The sequence below is a fragment of the Cebidichthys violaceus genome, unplaced genomic scaffold, assembly GCF_023349555.1.
Source record: "Cebidichthys violaceus isolate CVI_PGR_0920_01 unplaced genomic scaffold, fCebVio1.0.p SCAF_25, whole genome shotgun sequence".
Taxonomy (NCBI): domain Eukaryota; kingdom Metazoa; phylum Chordata; class Actinopteri; order Perciformes; family Stichaeidae; genus Cebidichthys; species Cebidichthys violaceus.
In genome coordinates this window covers 1,241,849-1,260,119 of record NW_027176428.1, presented here as the reverse complement: position 1 = coordinate 1,260,119, position 18,271 = coordinate 1,241,849, and the positions used below count along the sequence as shown (strand labels likewise).

The following is an 18,271-nucleotide window of genomic DNA, read 5'->3' as shown; positions in this document are numbered from 1 at the left end:
TACTGCTGATCACTCAAACCCCTCAACAATTAGGGTGGGCCTGGGGTTTATTGTTTGAGTTCAAAGGTGTCTCCGTTGAAGGAGGGATTAAAGGATTTTACCTCTTTACCTTTGGACTGATCATTAAGCGTTTTTTTCACTAAGTGCTAAAGTAATTCCATGTTCACAGCGTTGAGGCACTGTGACAATACTTAAAAAAAATGATGGAGCATGGGATTTGAAAATAATTCGATGTTGATGAAGAGGTCCACTTTCATCAGTGGCTAAACAATCATGTCCAAACAAAGAACGCAGTGATTGGACACTTAGTTTGAAAGGTCCACACCCTACCTTATTACCAAGATAGAGAAGTGCACTTCATGATAGGACACTGAGCTATTGCCCCTCATTGACTCACCCCCACACACTCTCCCAATCTTTCCAGGATTGGTTTATCCCACTCTAAACCCCTTCTGCCCCTCCCCTGAAACAGCGCCTCGATAAAAATCCATTCCCAAATTCCCACCAAGAGGAGCGCACGGCTAAGACAGCGCGCAACAACAGATGATGAGGGCATGCTCTTCTGAGTTGATAAAGGATAGTGTGTTTTACTCTTAATAGGGAAGGTGTGTATGTGTGAAGCGCATCCCTAGTCTTATCCTGACTTTCGACTATAGCCGCGCGTAAAAATGGGACAAATTGTGACAAGCGCCCTGGTGACGATAACAATCCTCCAGTCGTGGGGTTACTGCGTGTCGGCCACGCAGGTCGCCTTCTCCAACTTCTCCGTGGACAACGAGGTGCGCTCCAGCTTCATCCAGCGGCGGCTGCGGAGCCAAGAGCGCAGGGAGATGCAGCGGGAGATCCTCTCCATCCTGGGGCTGCCGCATCGTCCGCGGCCGAACGTCCACACCAAATACAACGCTGCCCCGATGTTCATGCTGGACCTCTACAACACCATCTCTACAGACGCAGAGCTGCCCGGATACTCCTACTACAAGCCCGTTTTACCGACCCAGGTCTCCCCCGTGGTGACCCCGCAGGACAGCCGCTTCCTAGATGACGCAGACACGGTGATGAGTTTTGTCAATCTTGGTAAGTTTACAATCTGACTTTATATGGACAGTGTCTTGTTTTCAATTCGAACTTAACATTTTATATTTGCGTTCATATGTTTTAAAGTCCAGGCTTTACTAATTATTACTTGAGGGACTTTATTTACTATGATAATGTTTTCATGAACATCTTTCTTATTTTTTGAATTATAAGCCTATGGGAGTATTCTTTGCAAAATGTCCAAATCAATGACTACTTATTATGTTGTCCAGGGGTTCAAGTTTCATCTCTTGTTATCTGATTGAATCCAAGATTTAAAATGCTTTCCATTTTGTTGTGAGATATCCAGCCACCACAGAGTGCTTTGGTTAAGTGTGTTTCTGACATTGTGGCTTTTAGGTCACTTTCTTTACTTGAGATCAGGCATTATGCATTCCGAGCTGTAAATGTTATGACAACATGTCTGTATCCGATTTCACCAGAATCCCTTCAAAGCTTTTTTTTTGGGGGGGGGGGGGGGCTTTAGCATAGCTTTGTTTCGCATGACCAGGAATTGGACGGGCATTTCTAAACCTCTAGGGAGTGAGAGTCAAGTTAGCTCAAGATACTAACTGCATCACATGTTATTGCTGTAGTAATCCCTGATAGTGCAGGTGCTTGTGTTGTGTGCACTGCATTCCTGTAGTTGTGTGTTTGTGTGTTTGTTTGGAAGGCGCAAATCACATGGGTCACAGGCTCACTCAGACATTATTGAATTTATGAAAGGCAAATCCTTCCTTTGTTTCCCTTGGAGATCCTACAGCGGCTCTGCTATCACTATGGTGAGGCAGCAGACGGCATGGTGCCTGTGGCTCTTATCCGGATGTGGTTACACCCAAAACCAACCTGTGTCTCCTTTATGCCCCCCTTCGACCTCAGGAGGAGGGTTATAGGTCAACCTGAACAGATGAAGTTTTTCTTTTATCTGAGATACAGCTCCAAGAAACCTTTAACCCATGCTGTCTGTTTGTTTGCCATTAAGATTGAACTGAAACCTTTAGAGTGAAGAGACATTTAGACTTATTTCTCAGCACATAAATGTGTAGTTAATACAAAACATTTGGAGGCTTTAAAAAAACATAACAATTTGCGTCCTCAATCGTGAACTTCTAACTGACGGTCTTTAGCTAATGAGATCTGGAAACATTGTTTCTGAAAACTCATAGCAGACTTCTGTGGTTCCACATCTGAGGGGGTTGATTATAAAGAGGAAGGAGGAAAACACGGACACAATGAGTGTGCATTATTTCTCTCTCAAGCCCACCACGGCCTCCTCCTGTGCTGATGATTGGCAGAGTTTTTAGCTGGGGCTCCCACAAAGTGCTGCAGTGACTCTATCTTGGTGGTCCCTGGATGATCGCTTCAAGACTGAACTGGATTATGGTATTTCCCTTCCAAAGACCACAACTTCCAGCGTGAGGGAGAGCTGCTGTAGCGCTGCCCGGCCCCTTGTCCCAGTGCACGCAGGTACATCCTGCAGGTGGACTATGCATAGAATAATATTTCTATTCTCATCTACTCAATATGAAATTAATTATGGAAGAAGGAAAGGATTAAGGAAAGTTAAATTAAAAGGTTCAACCCCTCTTTTTTTATTTGTTAAACTGTATTTAAAGGGCTTGTGTAGTCATATTAAAGCGTCTATGCACCCACACAGTATATCGCATCACTGCACACATGTTGATACACATACATGGCTGCATGTGTTTACTTCTGTTAGAATGCCAAACCGCGGGTCGTACTTCAGAAACACCAGCAGGAAGCATTCGTCTCATTGTCATGCAACATTAGACAAGGCAGCTGCTATTGCACTGCACATTTGTGGTCCCTCTGCACATTTATTTCTAAAGAAATACATCAAACGTAGTGCAGAAGACTGACTTAACATTAAATCTTATCAGTTGTTGCAGTTCTGCTCGCTGCTCTCGTGCTCGTCGTATCGACCGTGTTCAGTATGGGCGTTTTTTTTTGTTTTTGCATTGACCTCAACACACCTGCAGTGCATGGGAAAAGGCCTGGTGACCAGAAATGCCACTGGCTTTAATGAAAATACAAAGGGTACAAAATGCTCTACTAACAGCTGGAGGAACGGCCGTGTCGCTGGAGAACAGAAGGTGTATTGTGTTTTTGAGAGCAAGCGAGAAGAAATGTGTTTGTCCTGTTAAGCTGATCTGTAAGAAGCCTAAGGAGATCATACTGAGAATTAATTTTACCCCACCAGAAAATCGCATTAACCATCTCATTATTTATACATTGTGTGCAAAATAAGTCCTCTCTGACGAGACTCTTCAAGCCCATGTCTGTCTTTTTAAACCGTGTTCAGAAATACTTAGTAGATTTGGTTTGTCGTCAATCAGCATACATGGTGCTACATTCTGTAGGAAAGAAATGTTTGCATCCGTGAAATATTTGTTCATAAAAGGCCTTTTTGGTGGTTTTAATAATCTGGAAGGAAACAGCTTAAGAAATGAGAAATGAAATTAAGAAATCAGCGCATGCAGACATTCATGGATTTGAAAGGGCAAAAAATGTTCACTTGAGTAAAAGGTTTACAACTAACTTCAAGCAGTTGAAAATTAAAGTCTGAGCTTGACTGATGCATAGAATGACTAAATAATGTCTGCAGTGTATTATTATCCACAAAGGTTATATTTTAGTAATTTTTGGAGTTTTATTTTTATGCAGGCGTGGTTATACATCATTAAACCACCCATGCTGATGGGTAAAAAACAACATTTACTATAAAGTTGCCACAGGTCAATGATAGCTTCGTGGCTGTGTGGCCCCGCAGTGTCAGGAGTAATCTGAAGTGTTGAAATGCCTCCCAGAGGGAAGTTTGCATATCTGAGGTCTGATCTCTGCAGCTAATGGTCCCTAACATAAACACACCAAGTCCTTACAAGCAATTATTGCTTTCATAAAAACACCCCTCGTTCCTTTCCAGCATTTAATTGCGGTCAAACAAATGACTAGCAGGGCTCAGAATGCACTGCTCTTAACGATCAACGGCTTGTGTGCGTTTCTGTGTCGTTAGAATTGTTTTTAGAAGACTGTGAGTCAGTGTGTGTATGTGCTCTTATGTGAAAAAAAAAGTTTTTCTTTCTAGTGTTGAGGTGCTGTGTGTTTGGTTGTCGGTGCACTGAAACAATAGTGGACCATCAGTGGGAGCGCAGGCTGATGTCATGATGATGTCATGGTGTACGCCAGTGGGCAGGATGTGTTTAAGGTGACTAATCGCTGCTCCGCTCTGCACACCTTCACCAGAGACCTCCACCGCTCTTTCCAAGGACAAACACATTGGCTAACGCTGTGAAAACACGACACTGGAAAGCTTCAGGAAGCTTTTGGGGTCTTTCTGACCACCGATCCTCTGGAAAGTCTGAGAGTTGGAGAGCTTCAGCTGGCTCAGGGCGGGTCGGAAACCCCACAGTGCCATCAGCGGCTGCTGCTTTACTTTATCCTCCACCCTCACATACACAGCGATACATGGCAAAATGATCAGGGAGGTGTGGGTGGTACAGCCTCTGGTAGCTAAGTCACACATGAATTTGTGTGTCTTTCTATACTTTATGTGAGTGCGTTTGTAAAAGCACACTGGCAGCTGCGGTTTTCCGGGCAGTGCCTTAACGGGCCTTTTCTTGTGGTCAGCACATGTGTGCAATTTAAACAGGGAGCCAAACTGAGCCCTGAGTGTGTTCTCCCCCCCCCCCCCATATATATATATTGGCACGTATGGCAGATTTTAGTGATGTTTAGATCAATCACTTCACAGCAGGATTTTCCCTATTTCTGACCCAGTGTTTCCGAGATGTGGGCAGAGTGACACACATCAGAGCAGCGTTTGATTTTGCAACAGTTTTGACAGATATGCAACCACCGACTGGCTCACCATACTAACAGTGGTTTGCCTTTCCCTCAGATGTACAAACTTTCCAATGCAGAAGTATTATTTCACTGTGTGTGTGTGTGTGTGTGTGTGTGTGTGTCAGCTGATACAGACAATAAATGACTTCTTATAATGGTATCATTATCTGGTGGATTATAAATGGAGCATTTTGATAAAGCGCATCAATCAAATGTTCATTATTCACCTCTATTGCTTTCTGTTGTTTTTTTTTCTCTTTCCGATAGTCGATCAGGATCAGGATCTTTCGCACCAGCAACACAGAAGAGAATTTCGGTTCGACCTTTCCCGTATTCCCGAGGGCGAAGTTGTCACAGCAGCAGAGTTCAGGATTTATAAAGATTTCATCCAGGAACGTTATGAGAACGAGACATTCAGAGTCAGTGTGTACCAGGTCCTGCAGGAGCCTCCAAACAGGTATGGATGTTTTCTTTACAACGTTTCACAGGAATTACTGCTGCTTACCCTTGATTTGCTTTATCCTTTGTCATATGTATTAGCTTGATCTCCTCGGTAGCATTTAGGCAGTCGTTAAAGTACTCAGATCTTTGACTTAAGCAAAAGTAGTAATACCGCAGTGTAGAAATACTCTGTTACAAGTAAATGTCCTGCATTTAAAAGTACACTAGTATTGGCATCAAAATATACATAGTACCAAAAGTAGAGACCAGGGTAATTTATTTATTGATAATATTTTGTAGTGTTTATCTGAATCAGCAAAATAACTGGTAACTGGAGCTGTCAGATAAATGTAGTGAGTAGAAATTACACTATTTGCCTCTGAGATGTAGTGAAGTAGAAGTATGAAATAAACAGAAATACGCAAGTAAAGTACAAGTACCCCAAATTTACTTTCCACCACTGGATGTAGGATCGGTTCACTCAAATTACTTATATAGTATTTCCTCACTTACCTCTAGTCGTGCCTGTTTGTCAGGGTTTTGAGATATACACAATACAAAAAAGGTGAACGTAATTACATTTGTGGCACTCTCAGTATAGAAAAGTAACATTTAAACAGTTCTACAGCTACACTAGCATTACTACGAGCTAAATGTCAGCTAATGTCTGCAACATTCTCACAATGTCAAGGCTAACAGACGTTTAGAACGTAGAATGTTTACCATGTTCAGCTTCGTAGCTCGGAGTGTTAGCATGCTGACATTCGCTACTTAGCACAGGTATTCGGTCATAAACCAAAATATTGGACAGAAAACAAAAACTGACGTGATAATTGAAGGAGAGAAAGGGGTGTTGCAATCCATTTAAGAAGGAAATCTATAATATTTTATGGCAATCCATCTGAGCGTTGTTGAGATATTCCAGTCTGAACCAAAGTGTCTATTGCTATCCCTAGAGCCACGCCACTAGCATAGCTAAAAATGTGACTTTTCACAAACAGTGTCCTTGTTACCGGATAATGCCCCAAGCCCACTGTCAACCGCTTACATAGTGACTAGTGGAAACCAGTTCCTAAGACATGCTGCTGGTGAATATTTTATTGTAATGTTTCAGTACTGTGAGCACCACCAATTCAATTAACCTCTGTTATTTTGGAGCAAATGTCTCTCCGACAGATATCTTAAAACCCAGATATAAAGCCAAACCTGCATGCTTTTTTTTATTTTTATTTGGGTGAACTGACCCGTTAAAGCATTTGTTCAAATGAAGTCATCAAAGCTTGTTTCACTAGTACACGTGATTATCCTCTTATGCTAGTGACATGGTATGAATAGTGTGGTTGAGTTCAAACAAACACCTCGTGCTACTGTGTGTTTTCTTGTTCTGGCTGGTTGTTAGGCTGCTGCGTGTGCACTCAGCTGTCTGCTTTGGCCGTGTGTCTCTCTGCATTTCCCCACAGGTTATTTCTGCTGATGTTAGTGTCAGCACCGAAGCTGTTTACACAGACATTAGTGTCAATTACAGAAACACAATTATTCTCTCCAGAGCGAGTTTACTCTCACGCAGTCAGAACAGGACAGTCCCCAGGAGACATGCATTTATAACACGCAGCTCCAACCGCAAATAATGCTCTCCACCCTCAAGACATCCACTCTCTTTCTCTTACACAGGTAGTCATTCCTCCATGTTTCTGTCTGTCTTACTGTCTGTAGCTCGGTTGTGTCTTTCAGCCTTGCCAGCCTCTGTACTCTCACACTGTTTTCAAACCACTTCTGAACACGACAAATTATCCGACTGTAGAATACCTAACCCACACATTTTATTCTTTCTCACAAATCAAAGCTATAGAAATCATATGCTGGCGGCAATAGATTTAAAGTCCTTCACCGGTGACAGCGGGGCTGACGACGGTGTTAAAAGCAACGCCATTGTCATGCACAGACACACAAAGGCCAATCCACACAGACGAGCAGCCAGCAGGACCACAGGCAGACGTCGGCCTGAGGGTCTGGAACTCAGTCTGCAAACACAGCCATTGTCTGTGAAATCTGCCCTTAAGACGGCACGTATCAGTATAGGAGATTTCTTCTGGGACGTGAAGAAAGTGCTGCTTTGATAATGGCTGTTGGTTGTGGGTGGATAGATGATTCACATGATGCTTTATGAAGGACACTCACCCTGGATGTTTAGTTCGCTATAGACATCGTTTTGAGGCTGAGCTGACAAGACAAATCTTCTTTAATCTTGCACCCAAAATATTTTTTCATTTATCATTTGAAGAATTTTGATTAAATTCACGACGAAAAATGTCCAGTCACAAATGTAGCGGACACTTTTACATTGTCTGTTGTGCTGGCTCTGTGCTTCAGCACATATTTGTTTTGAATTAAAACAGTGACTATTAGGTTTAATAGTTGTCTCTCAGCTTTAGTTTGAAGTTGTTGAAATCCACATCTGATAAACAAGGTTGGAATGCCCCCATTTATATAAAATTTTTAGGTGACACAGTGTCAACTTAACCAAAGTAATCATGTTTTATATTTGGTTCGTTCGCAGACTACATACATGAACTATGTAGCCTCATTAATAATTTCTTTGTCAGCAGAACACATTCTCAGTTGGACTGACGTCAGGTGTCCGACTTGGCTTAACAACAACATTCCACTTTTTGGCCATAAAACCTCTTGGCTGTCTTTATACATTATTTCCCTGCTGCATTGTTCTAGAATTGGGGGAATATAGAGAAAGAGGGTAACAATTGCTACACTGTTCCCAGAGTATGGAGGTAAACACCTTTAAATACAAGGCTGAAAATATCCACTCTAACCTCAAAGCCATTGTTTCATTTTCAACCCAATGTGCTGGCGTACTTTTGCCAAAACAACATAAAAAAAAAGTTGTCCAAATACTTTCTAGCAATTACGGGACCACACATGCAGTTTGGCTTTATCTAGCCTATTAAAAACTAATTTTGATGCAACTTGAATGGCAGCCAACCGTTTCCCTAGGCATACCATACACTTTTAGACAGCCTTTGCTTTCAATTAAATTCAGGAATGAAAATGAATTTGCAGAAACATAAAAAGAAGTGATGGGTAACAAATCACAGTAGACATTTGGTCAAACCAAGCAAAATTCAGAATATATTTACGTCTGCAGCAGAACATACTCCATTACTCCAATACTCCTTTGAAAACCTGGGTTTTGGCACTCAACGCTTTCAACCTTTAAATGCCTTGAATTCAATTACATACTCTCCTCTCCTCAGTGAAGTGCAGCTCTTTCTGCTGGAACAGCGGGAAGTGTGGGCTGCAGAAGAGGGCTGGCTGGTCTTTGACCTGACCGACACCAGTAACCTCTGGCTGCTCAACCCTGAGCAGAACCTCGGCCTGCACCTGGTCCTGGAGGACAGCCACGGTCAGTCACAGCCATACATTAACTCACATGGGGAACAGCAACAATTGCACAATCACAGTCTTTGTCTGGACTGATGATTTAATGCTTTCTAATCTGTATATTGAGTAATTGTCTGTAGGGGCTTCTTACAGAGAGCAAGTTGGTCGTTTTGTGGTCATATTAGGATGAACAAATGATTGTTGAGTAGAGACGTAGATGTGTGTTATTGTCATCTTCAGTGGTTGGTTGACTCTCTTAATAGTTTTGTTCACACGGTCTCCCATTATAGGTCAGAGGAGGAACCCCAGACTGGCGGGGCTGGTGACGGGCAGTGGACCTCAGGACAAGCAGCCCTTCATGGTTGCCTTCTTCAAAGTCAACGAGGTGCGTTTCCGCAGCGTCCGCTCTGCCCACGGCCACAGGGGGCGCCAGTCCAACCGCTCCAAACCCCAGAGGACTGTCCAAGATGCACTGAAGGCAGTGGAGGCTGCAACAGGTGCCCGAACCCTTCAAATCTCACCATCATTGACTCTAGTCATGGTTTAAGTGACTCTGATCAACTTACTCAAATACTTTTTGTACTTTGATACTTGTGTGTACTCATACTTGCATATTTTCCATCTCAGATAACCTTGGCATCTCCAAAGAGGGATGTAAAAAGCATGAGCTGTATGTCAGCTTCAGAGATTTAGGATGGCAGGTATAATTAAAATTTCTATCAAATTTTTCTATATAAACGTTCACCTTATTACACGTCCAAAAGTGACAATTCACTGGCATTTACCGGTGGTTTTACTCTGAGCAGGACTGGATCATAGCACCAGAGGGTTATGCAGCGTACTACTGCGAGGGAGAATGCGCCTTCCCTCTCAACTCCTACATGAATGCCACCAATCACGCCATTGTGCAAACTCTGGTAAGTCCCAGACAGCCCCAATGATGACAGGCACTTTCACTACAACCTCCACTTCATGTGAGGATTCATTTATGCTTCTTCTGACCACAGGTGCACTTCATCAACCCGGACACGGTGCCCAAGCCCTGCTGTGCCCCCACGCAGCTCCATGGCATCTCAGTGCTCTACTTTGACGACAGCTCCAACGTCATTCTCAAGAAGTATCGTAATATGGTGGTCAGAGCATGTGGCTGCCACTGACCGCTCGAAACTCCCCCTGTGAGTTCTGCAATTTTAGAGGGGGACGCTGAAAAAGGCGGAAGTGAAGGAACCAGAGACAAGAGATGATTGACTGGCTGGTCACCAGGGAGCTCCTGCCACAGAACGAGCTTTAAATAATCTGGCGTTCTGTTTTTTTATGAACAGCAGCTGAGCCTCCAATGCAGTATTAACCACTACCACAAACCAAATAGAACTATTGGTAACAGAGAAAGGTTCAACAAAGGTGTTTCTTTTGCTCCGACTAGAAAAAAAAGTGCAGTGGAAGGACACCAAGCAGTGTGGAGTTACTTCAGAGACTCAAACAAAACGTTCAGTGCTGGAAACATGAAATTAAAAGGTTACTATTATCCGTAATGTGCAACACATATCTCTCTGCATTTGAATTCAGGCACTGACCATAAGGCGTCAGAATATAAAATACTGCGGAAATGTGCATTTAGTAACGGATTCCACAGCTCGTAAAACTTTAAATTGCCATCTTCCTGTTGAACTGGAACAGCAGGGTGAACTTGTGTCTGTTGAGGAAATAATAAACTTCAGCTGGTGCTGAACCGGTTGTTCAGCAGGCCACTTGGACCACGTCAGGTGTATAACATCTGGCAGCTCGCGTGTGTGCTGCTGATGTAGAGGAGCGCAGTGAAGAACGGCAGACTGGACGACCTGCCTGTTGGACCTAGTTTCCTGGTGCAGACAGACATCACCAGGCCTGTGAAATCTGCAAGATGTCAGTGATTCATCTTCATGAGAAGGACACCAGGGCGTGCACCTTCGCCCCGACTGCAGCTGCTTTTTTCATGATAAAAAGGGAAAACTGTAATTTTATTTAGTTAGATTAAAGTTAATAAAATGGAAACTATAAAACAAGAAGCAGGTGTGTGTTTTTACCTCATCTGGCCTCAATGATGTTCCCTGCAGCATCATTCAACGCACCTCTGGCTTGTAAATATATGTTTTTTAAGTGTTGATGAGTTTTTGACATTTATGTGAAAATGATGCAGAAACTTTACATATATTTATTAAACAGTGAGAAAACTGTTTCACACGGTACAGACAGACACTATCTGTGCGTACAGCACCCTGTCTGCCCTAATTGGGACATCATAGTTGAGCCCACGTGGTTTGCATTTCAATTTTCCACAATTTCATTGTTTGCCAAAATAAGTGCTATGTACACTCAGAAGGAAATCACATTGCAGTGCTGACATATGACATTGTACGCCAATCACAGATTTGTGCTTTTAAAGTACTTTGAATTGCACAAGCATCTCCACTGTTAACAATCGAACAGACATGTGGAAAAAAAGAGCAAAGCAGCTATATACTGTAACAACCAGGCAAATAAAGGCATTCACGCTGACATTCACTGAGAAGCTGAGCGCTTCCAACGCAGCATATAACAACACAGCCCACACCGTTAAAAACAGATCGTACGTATCTGTCACCTTAAATAGAAAATAGAGGTAGAAGCGTAAAACGTAATCCTAGTGATGCAATCAAAGTGGTGTTGATTGTCAATGTTAAAGCTCACTCTCAAACAGGAATTAAGGAAATGCAGTAATTTGGAATGAAAACGTCATTAATGATCATAAAGAAGTCTTACATAATCTTTAGGCAGAAAAGATAGAACTTTCGACGATATGATGAGCGGTGAAAGACCTGAGGGAGTATTCTTCTTTGCTTTTCAAGGAACGTGGGCTGATTTAGTCAGAAGTGCTTGAGATGAGACGAACACTTTGAACACGCTTTATAACCCAAACGATATTCTTTGAACCTGCAAGAGCTTTTTGAAATTCACTGTCACTGAAACAGCTTCCCAAAATAAATAAATCACATAGCCTCACATGAGACTTTGCAGAAATTGTAATGTTTAACTCAACTTATATTGTCAGTGTTTGATCCCTGACTTACCCTGACAAATTTGCAAATATAGGTTTACCCTCTGGGGGAATCCTGAGAGTTCATCTTTTATCTTTCCACTTTAGCTTTTACTCCTTAGGTACAATTTGAAAAACGACAGTCAAGCACAGAAATATGATTCGGGAGGTAGAAAGACAGCAAATACAGGCTGAGTATAGCAGAGCTTAAAAGAGATCGACATGCTTCGTGTCCTTGAAGCATCAGCCCTCCTCACTACATGCAGTTAGTCCCTGGACCTCTCAACTCAGGGGCAGAATAGCGTCTCCTGCGGACCGCGTCTGCCTCCGTCTTCTTCTGTCCCCCTGCTGGCCGCACTGGCCCTGGAGGGTCCCGGGGTGGTGATGCCTTTAGAGACTCACACCCTCCCTCTGGCTTAATGGTTGAGGTTTTTGGCTCCAGGGTGGCTGACGGTGGAGGCTGGGAGGCTGAGACAGGAGTGAGAGCCAGGCAGATGTCTCCCACACTGAGCTGGCGGCAATGCAGGCCACAGAGACGGGCAGTCCTCTGAGGGCTGCAGGAGGACCAGCCAACCCCTCGCACAAAGAACGGGTACTCCACATAGACGTCCACCAGCTCCTGCAGGAGGATGTTACATACGTACAGGAAGATGAGGCACAGCAATGCAGCTTACACACTTGTTCACTAGGGGGTGCTACTGTTTGGACAATCTTTTTTTTTTTTTAATGTAGGCTACTTATCTGAAGCAGTCAATAGATTCAATAGAGACCGTTGATGAATGCAGGTACTGTCAGTTTGGCGATAAGCTATTTTCACACTTCACACTGATGCCCCTGAGATATAGCTGAGTGGTCAGTATAATTTCACCACATGCCAAACACAAAGTTAGGCCAAGGTCCTGCAGTAATGATTAAATCTATTTTGGTAATTATATTTGAAAACTAAAGTCAGATGAGTCCCATTTTTGTTATCATTTTTGTTTTAGAACTTGTCAAATGTTATCTCTTATGACAGAAGATTTTGTTTGTAAAAAAAAAAATGAAAGAATGTCAGTGAAAACTGAGGCGTGAAGATATGCATTGTTGTCTGTCAGTCTTAAAAGTATAAAGTTGGGCTTATTCTAGATATTTTCTTTACCGTCAACAAAACCCTAAACTGACGCGCCATATGTTTTTTTACACAATACTTCTGAGAAACCTCTTCCATACAGTGTGTGGGAAAGACATCAATTTTGTCCATTTTTGACAAAGGCTGCTCTATTTCCTGAAACAGTTCTGTAGATTTTAGCAAACGTTACTGAAACAGAAGTTAGTGGTGCAGTTGGGGACTATTCTTTAGCTGCGTATTATTACAAATGTTGTGTGCTGGTATTTTATGCTACCAGGACAGGGTATGTGGGAATGTCCATGGTCATTGTCACTTAGTTTGGCTCATTTATGCATTTTAATATTTTTGGGACGATGGAGATCTGTGGCTGAGAGGACTGAGAGACATCAGGTTTTGGCTCAATAGACAATACTTTTTACTTTCCATTGTATTTACTCAGAATATAAAATATCACCAGCCTTGCCCTTTAACATTTAATAGTAAAGGCTAAAGGCATTTTATCATTTAGAATTTGAGAGGATTTAAGTATTCGCACTATTTATCTTATAGTTTAAATGTCAAATTCAACAATTGTACAGCATCTCCCATATGACCATTGGGTAGATTTATTAAAATAATGCATGTTAAGGGCCTGTTGTGATTAGTTAATACTACAAAGTGATTCTCCTTCACCTGGGACTGCTGGTCGTGGAGCAGGATGAGGAGGCGCGAGATGGAGTAGGAGGACGCTGAAGGGGTGATGCTCTGCACCGTGCAGCAGCTCAGGCGCAGGTCAGGACAGGCCAACGATCCCAGCAGGAAGTCCTCCGTCTGCAGGTGCTCCACCTTCCTCAGCCTCCCGTCTCTGAGCTCGATCAGAGAGCCTGCCCCGAAGTGAGGGAGCAGCCAGGGAAAAAGGTTAGGAGAGGAAGAGGAGGAAGAAGCCTGCTCAGAAGATGGGAGAGCAGAAGATCTCAAGGCGTCCTCCTTCATGGAGGTGCATTTCTTGCTTGAGCTATCGTCTCGGGAAACTCGTATGAGGGAATGTCCAGAAGCGGGATGTTTGACAACCTTTTCTGATTTGTGCAACCCATCATATTGCAGAGTGAGATCCTCGTGTGGAGAGTGAGGTAGGCATGTGCTCAGTGACGGAGGACTTGCTTTTTCAACCCTGGGAAAATACTCAACTTTTCTGTCTCTTCTCCTCACATATGGTCCTTTGTTCCTTCCATTGGTCTGCCTCTCGGTGTCTAAACTCTTGTCCCTTAATGTCTTGAGCTGCTCCCAGCTGTACCCTCCCCGCACCCTTTGGAAACCCTCGGTGACCAGGGAGACGGGGCTGAATCTGGAGGGGAGGTGTTGATGGCCCAGGTGGAGTGCAGGTGTACCAGACAAGGGGCTGTGGTGCTGATAGTGGTGAGGAAAGGCCCATCCAGGATGCACGGGGTTGAATTGTCTCCACTCTGCCCAGCCACGGTGATCCCTGAATGCAGAGAGGTCGTGAGGTTTGGACCTGGTGGATGAGTGAGTCTGCATCCAGGGCTGGTACAGTGCAGGAACCCGTCTCGGTACGGGCTGGAAAGGGCCAGTGTGCTTTGTCTTAAACTCACTGTGGCTCTTGTAAGGGTAGGGCGCCTTGAATGTCGCAGCATCACACTGCTGCTGTGATGGTGAGCTCGGCCTTTGGTCCCTCTTTTTGAGCGGGAGTTTGTCCCTGTCTGGGACTAGATCTGGGTTCGGTGTGAAGCTCATTGGCTCACGCTGCCTGTCACTCACACTGGCACTGCATGTCCTCCTGCAAAGGCCTGAGGAGGTGTTGTGAACATGTGACACAGACTCCAGTCTCTTGGCAGGCGTTGCGGATATATAGGTCCAAGGTCATCACGATCTGAAAAGTCAAAGAAGCAAATAGCAGTGCACTTAATATCCTCGCGAACAAGGTGTCAACCGGTAGAAAAACATCAGGTCTTCTATTCAGACTCTCTGTTTCTGTCACTCTATCTCTCTTTTAAAAAAGAATTTTGATAAATGACCGATTTTTCACCCTCTCCTCTGAATGCACCACCTGGTGAACTCATTGCCTGTCAAAATACCCTATAGACACGACAACAATGCCGTCACATTCAGCTTAGAATGAAGGCTTTCCAACCACCACCAATTGCAATAACGAAGGGGCTGAGTTTGATGGACATTACCAACTCCTTTGAAGAAAAATGAACTATGGTTACAAAGTACTGTACTGCACAGTGTGGTCGTAAAGGAACGAGCGTATGGAGAACAATGCAAAGGAAAAGGTTGGTGGAGAAAAGTTAGATCTTATCACAAGATTAATATAATTTAATCAAGTTTTCATGGCGGCATTTTCCTCTGGAAACAATGAAAGCGTTTGTATCAGGGAATAAATAGGTGCAGGACTGAAGCGATCGCCAACACCTCAAGCTATTGAGAGCCCATCATCCTCCTTCCATGTATGCACAATAGTGAGTCAGTTCACAGTTTCTCACCTATTCAAAAAGAAGTAAAGAGCAGTGTAGGACTTTTACAGCCCGTCAATGCAAAGCTCATCTCAATGCCCTGGATTATGTAATCATCATAGCTGAGCACCGCCGCTGAATGGACCTCTTTCACTCTGCCCGACAGGCATGTCTCTGATATGAGCTGTTTCTTTATTACGTGTGTGTGTGTGTGTGTGTGTGTGTGTGTGTGTGTGTGTGTGTGTGTGTGTGTGGGATCAGACAACAACCTCACACTGACATTCCTGTGCGAGCTCTCAGCAGTATGCACACACATCAGATAAGTATTTGTCAGCTAAATGCATGCAGTGAAAATGTAAATTCATTCCAAGAGCCTCCAGGTGTGGGCTGCTTACCCACAATGGCCGACACACAGGTACGATCAGATCGTGACCCAAACGGGCCAACACTGCAACGCTGTGCATCGTGAATCACCTTATGAGGTGATCAGCTCACCACAGGTCGCTAATCTACGGAAATGAAATGTTTGCACAGCGGTGTTCAGAGCCATCATGAGAACGATAATCTGCCCGAGGACGGGATTATTTGCATACAGTGACTTAGTCAGCTTGATGTTTCTATCTATGGAGCTGTAGCGCAATACAACCAAATATAACCTCCAGAGACCGCAAAGAGTTCCATCAACACGCACTCAGAGCGAAGCCAATCCACGTATCACGACCGGCTCTCTTGGTGGACTTGAAGACAAGAACATGGCACATAAATCAAGATAAACTGGTGTTCAGAGAAGCTTCATGTTGGAGATTTACTTACACGTTCCTCCTTCCATCCATCCCTTCGTCCATGCGTCTCCCTGTGCCACTCATCTTCACAATGCGTGTCCATCCATATTCACAGATGCTCCACACACACACACACACACACGCAGACACACACACACACACACACACACACACACACACACACCTGTCTGGCTTGTGTTCTCCTCCCAGTCTGCAGGTGGAAAGACAAAACAGAGCAGAATGATCAAGCAACCAGACAAGCTCAACAGACTGTCTATCAGACACGCTCTCCTCCCTTTCTCTTGTCCTGCTCTCTCTCTCTCTCTCTCTCTCTCTCCCCCCTCCTACTCGCCTTTACATTTTACACTCCCACTCCACACTCAGTCAGTCAGTCTTGTTAACCTTTCTCAGACAGATTTGATGTCTCTCTCTCTCTTACTTTTACCTCTCTCTCTCTCTCTCTCTCTCTCTCTCTCTCTCTCTCTCTCTCACAGTCTCTCTCATCTGAACTTGCCCACCCCATGTTTGCCGCTGAGTAGCACTCTCAGCCTCTCTTCCATTTGTAATCACACTCCTCTTCCTCTCTCCATATTCCACACACTCTCTCTCCTTCGCTCCACAGCTCTCTGCTGTTGGGTGTATAATTAGAAATGAGACTGCTGTGCAACTCCTCATCTGATGGTAGGCGTATGACTGCCTGATGGCTTTGGCGCTTTGCCTGGAAGAGTGAGGGCGGGAAACCTTGCTTTTGACTAAAGAGTGGACACACACATGAGAAAAAAAAAAGAGGGAACAGACATCCTGCTATCACATCTGCAATGTGATAGAGCATAGCCATCACTTGTTGTGAATTCTTTCTCACCTCAGCATGAAGACTAATAATGTCTCACTCTGAATGAGCGCAACACCTAACCCTGTGAATGCTTCGGAAATGGCAAGTAATTGCATTTGAGCAAAGTGTTCAATGGTCAGCATTAAGCATGAAGGTCTTTCATGGTTGTGCAGACAACATGACCCCCCCCCCCCCCCACACACACACACACACACACACCCGCTTGCTTTCTATATATTTTTCCTCACTTGCTTTCTTGCTCTCCCCTTTCATCTCATTTTAAAACACAAGAAGGAGGACTTGGCTTTTGCTTCATGGCTGCCTCTGCAGCACAGCAGCCCAGTTGTCAGCTATTGATTTTGCAGGGCCTCAGCAGGTGAACCCCCAGTCATGAGAAAGCCCACACATAATCTAGTTTGAGGTGGAGAGGATTTCTCACTTTGAGTCACATCATGCTTCCTCTGCCCACTCTTTCTCTTTCGCTCTCTGTATCTCTGTCTTTTTTATCTTCGGATGTACACACACACACACACACACACACACACACACACACACACACACACACACACACACACATATTACACTCATATTTAGGCTAAACCATCATAACCACTGACATTTACAGTTTTGAGTGTTTTATGGATAGAAATCGCCAATCACTCCCACCACTTCCCAACTGCTACATTACAGCCCGTATTTGAAGTTTCACTTTTCAGCGGGGCACCGACGCAGAGTTTGAGTTTCAGTAGTGAAAGTTTTGGTGCTTATTTATGCACGTAAGCATATAAAGGTTTGTTATTAATTTGTTGCCTTGTGTGAAGATCTATGTGCCACGGTTATTGTAAAGCATTGAGGAAAAAAATGATGCATTTTCTGTTGATCAAAGTTACAGTGGATGATCAACAAGTTATGTCCTTTTGTGCCGATTCTTACACGCAGATTCTTGCAATGACTCACAACAGCATCTTTTCCGGCCTGTAACTGAGGCACGGCATCCTTTCAAAGGCTCTCTCGAATGCCGATGCAGTGTTTTGAGAAAAAGGGAAATGATGTAATGTTGCTCTGTGAAACCTCTGCATGCAAACATTGTGTAATCAGCAATGCAACTAGGAAGAACTGGAAGTGTCATCTGTTGTCCACTAGATGGTGTCTAAGACACACAGTCTATCTGTACTTTTACTCACTATTTGGAAATTACGTCTTGAGGTAATTTTTCAGCAGCCAAAACATGAGACAAATTAATAAATACATCAGTTTCAACAGTTTAGT

At 43.8% G+C, this 18,271-nt stretch overlaps 2 protein-coding genes across 2 annotated transcripts; one reads left to right on the top strand and one right to left on the bottom strand.

Moving 5' to 3' along the window:
• The first annotated feature begins 668 nt into the window (after window positions 1-668).
• Window positions 669-10,016, top strand: LOC137879453 (bone morphogenetic protein 7-like). Its single transcript, XM_068720175.1, has 7 exons — window positions 669-1,074; window positions 5,206-5,395; window positions 8,649-8,797; window positions 9,066-9,272; window positions 9,403-9,476; window positions 9,582-9,692; window positions 9,783-10,016. Exons 1-7 carry the CDS (start codon window positions 669-671, stop codon window positions 9,930-9,932), a joined length of 1,287 nt encoding a protein of 428 aa, XP_068576276.1. The 3' UTR covers window positions 9,933-10,016.
• Window positions 10,017-11,030: 1,014 nt separating this feature from the next.
• On the bottom strand, window positions 11,031-16,469 carry LOC137879505 (uncharacterized). Its single transcript, XM_068720267.1, has 3 exons — window positions 16,202-16,469; window positions 13,608-14,802; window positions 11,031-12,446 (listed from the first exon to the last, which is right to left on the bottom strand). The coding sequence occupies exons 2-3, from the start codon at window positions 14,664-14,666 to the stop codon at window positions 12,084-12,086; spliced, it is 1,422 nt and encodes a 473-aa protein (XP_068576368.1). The 5' UTR covers window positions 14,667-14,802; window positions 16,202-16,469; the 3' UTR covers window positions 11,031-12,083.
• Between the last annotated feature and the right edge of the window lie 1,802 nt (window positions 16,470-18,271).

Coding starts and splice junctions, on each gene's coding strand:
- LOC137879505 (XM_068720267.1), bottom strand. CDS start 14,666: ATGAGCTTCACACCGAACCCAGATCTAGTCCCAGACAGGGACAAACTC. Junction 12,447..13,607: donor TCCACGACCAGCAGTCCCAG/GTGAAGGAGAAT, acceptor ATCCTCCTGCAG/GAGCTGGTGGACGTCTATGT.
- LOC137879453 (XM_068720175.1), top strand. CDS start 669: ATGGGACAAATTGTGACAAGCGCCCTGGTGACGATAACAATCCTCCAG. Junction 1,075..5,205: donor GATGAGTTTTGTCAATCTTG/GTAAGTTTACAA, acceptor TCTTTCCGATAG/TCGATCAGGATCAGGATCTT. Junction 9,477..9,581: donor TCAGAGATTTAGGATGGCAG/GTATAATTAAAA, acceptor TACTCTGAGCAG/GACTGGATCATAGCACCAGA.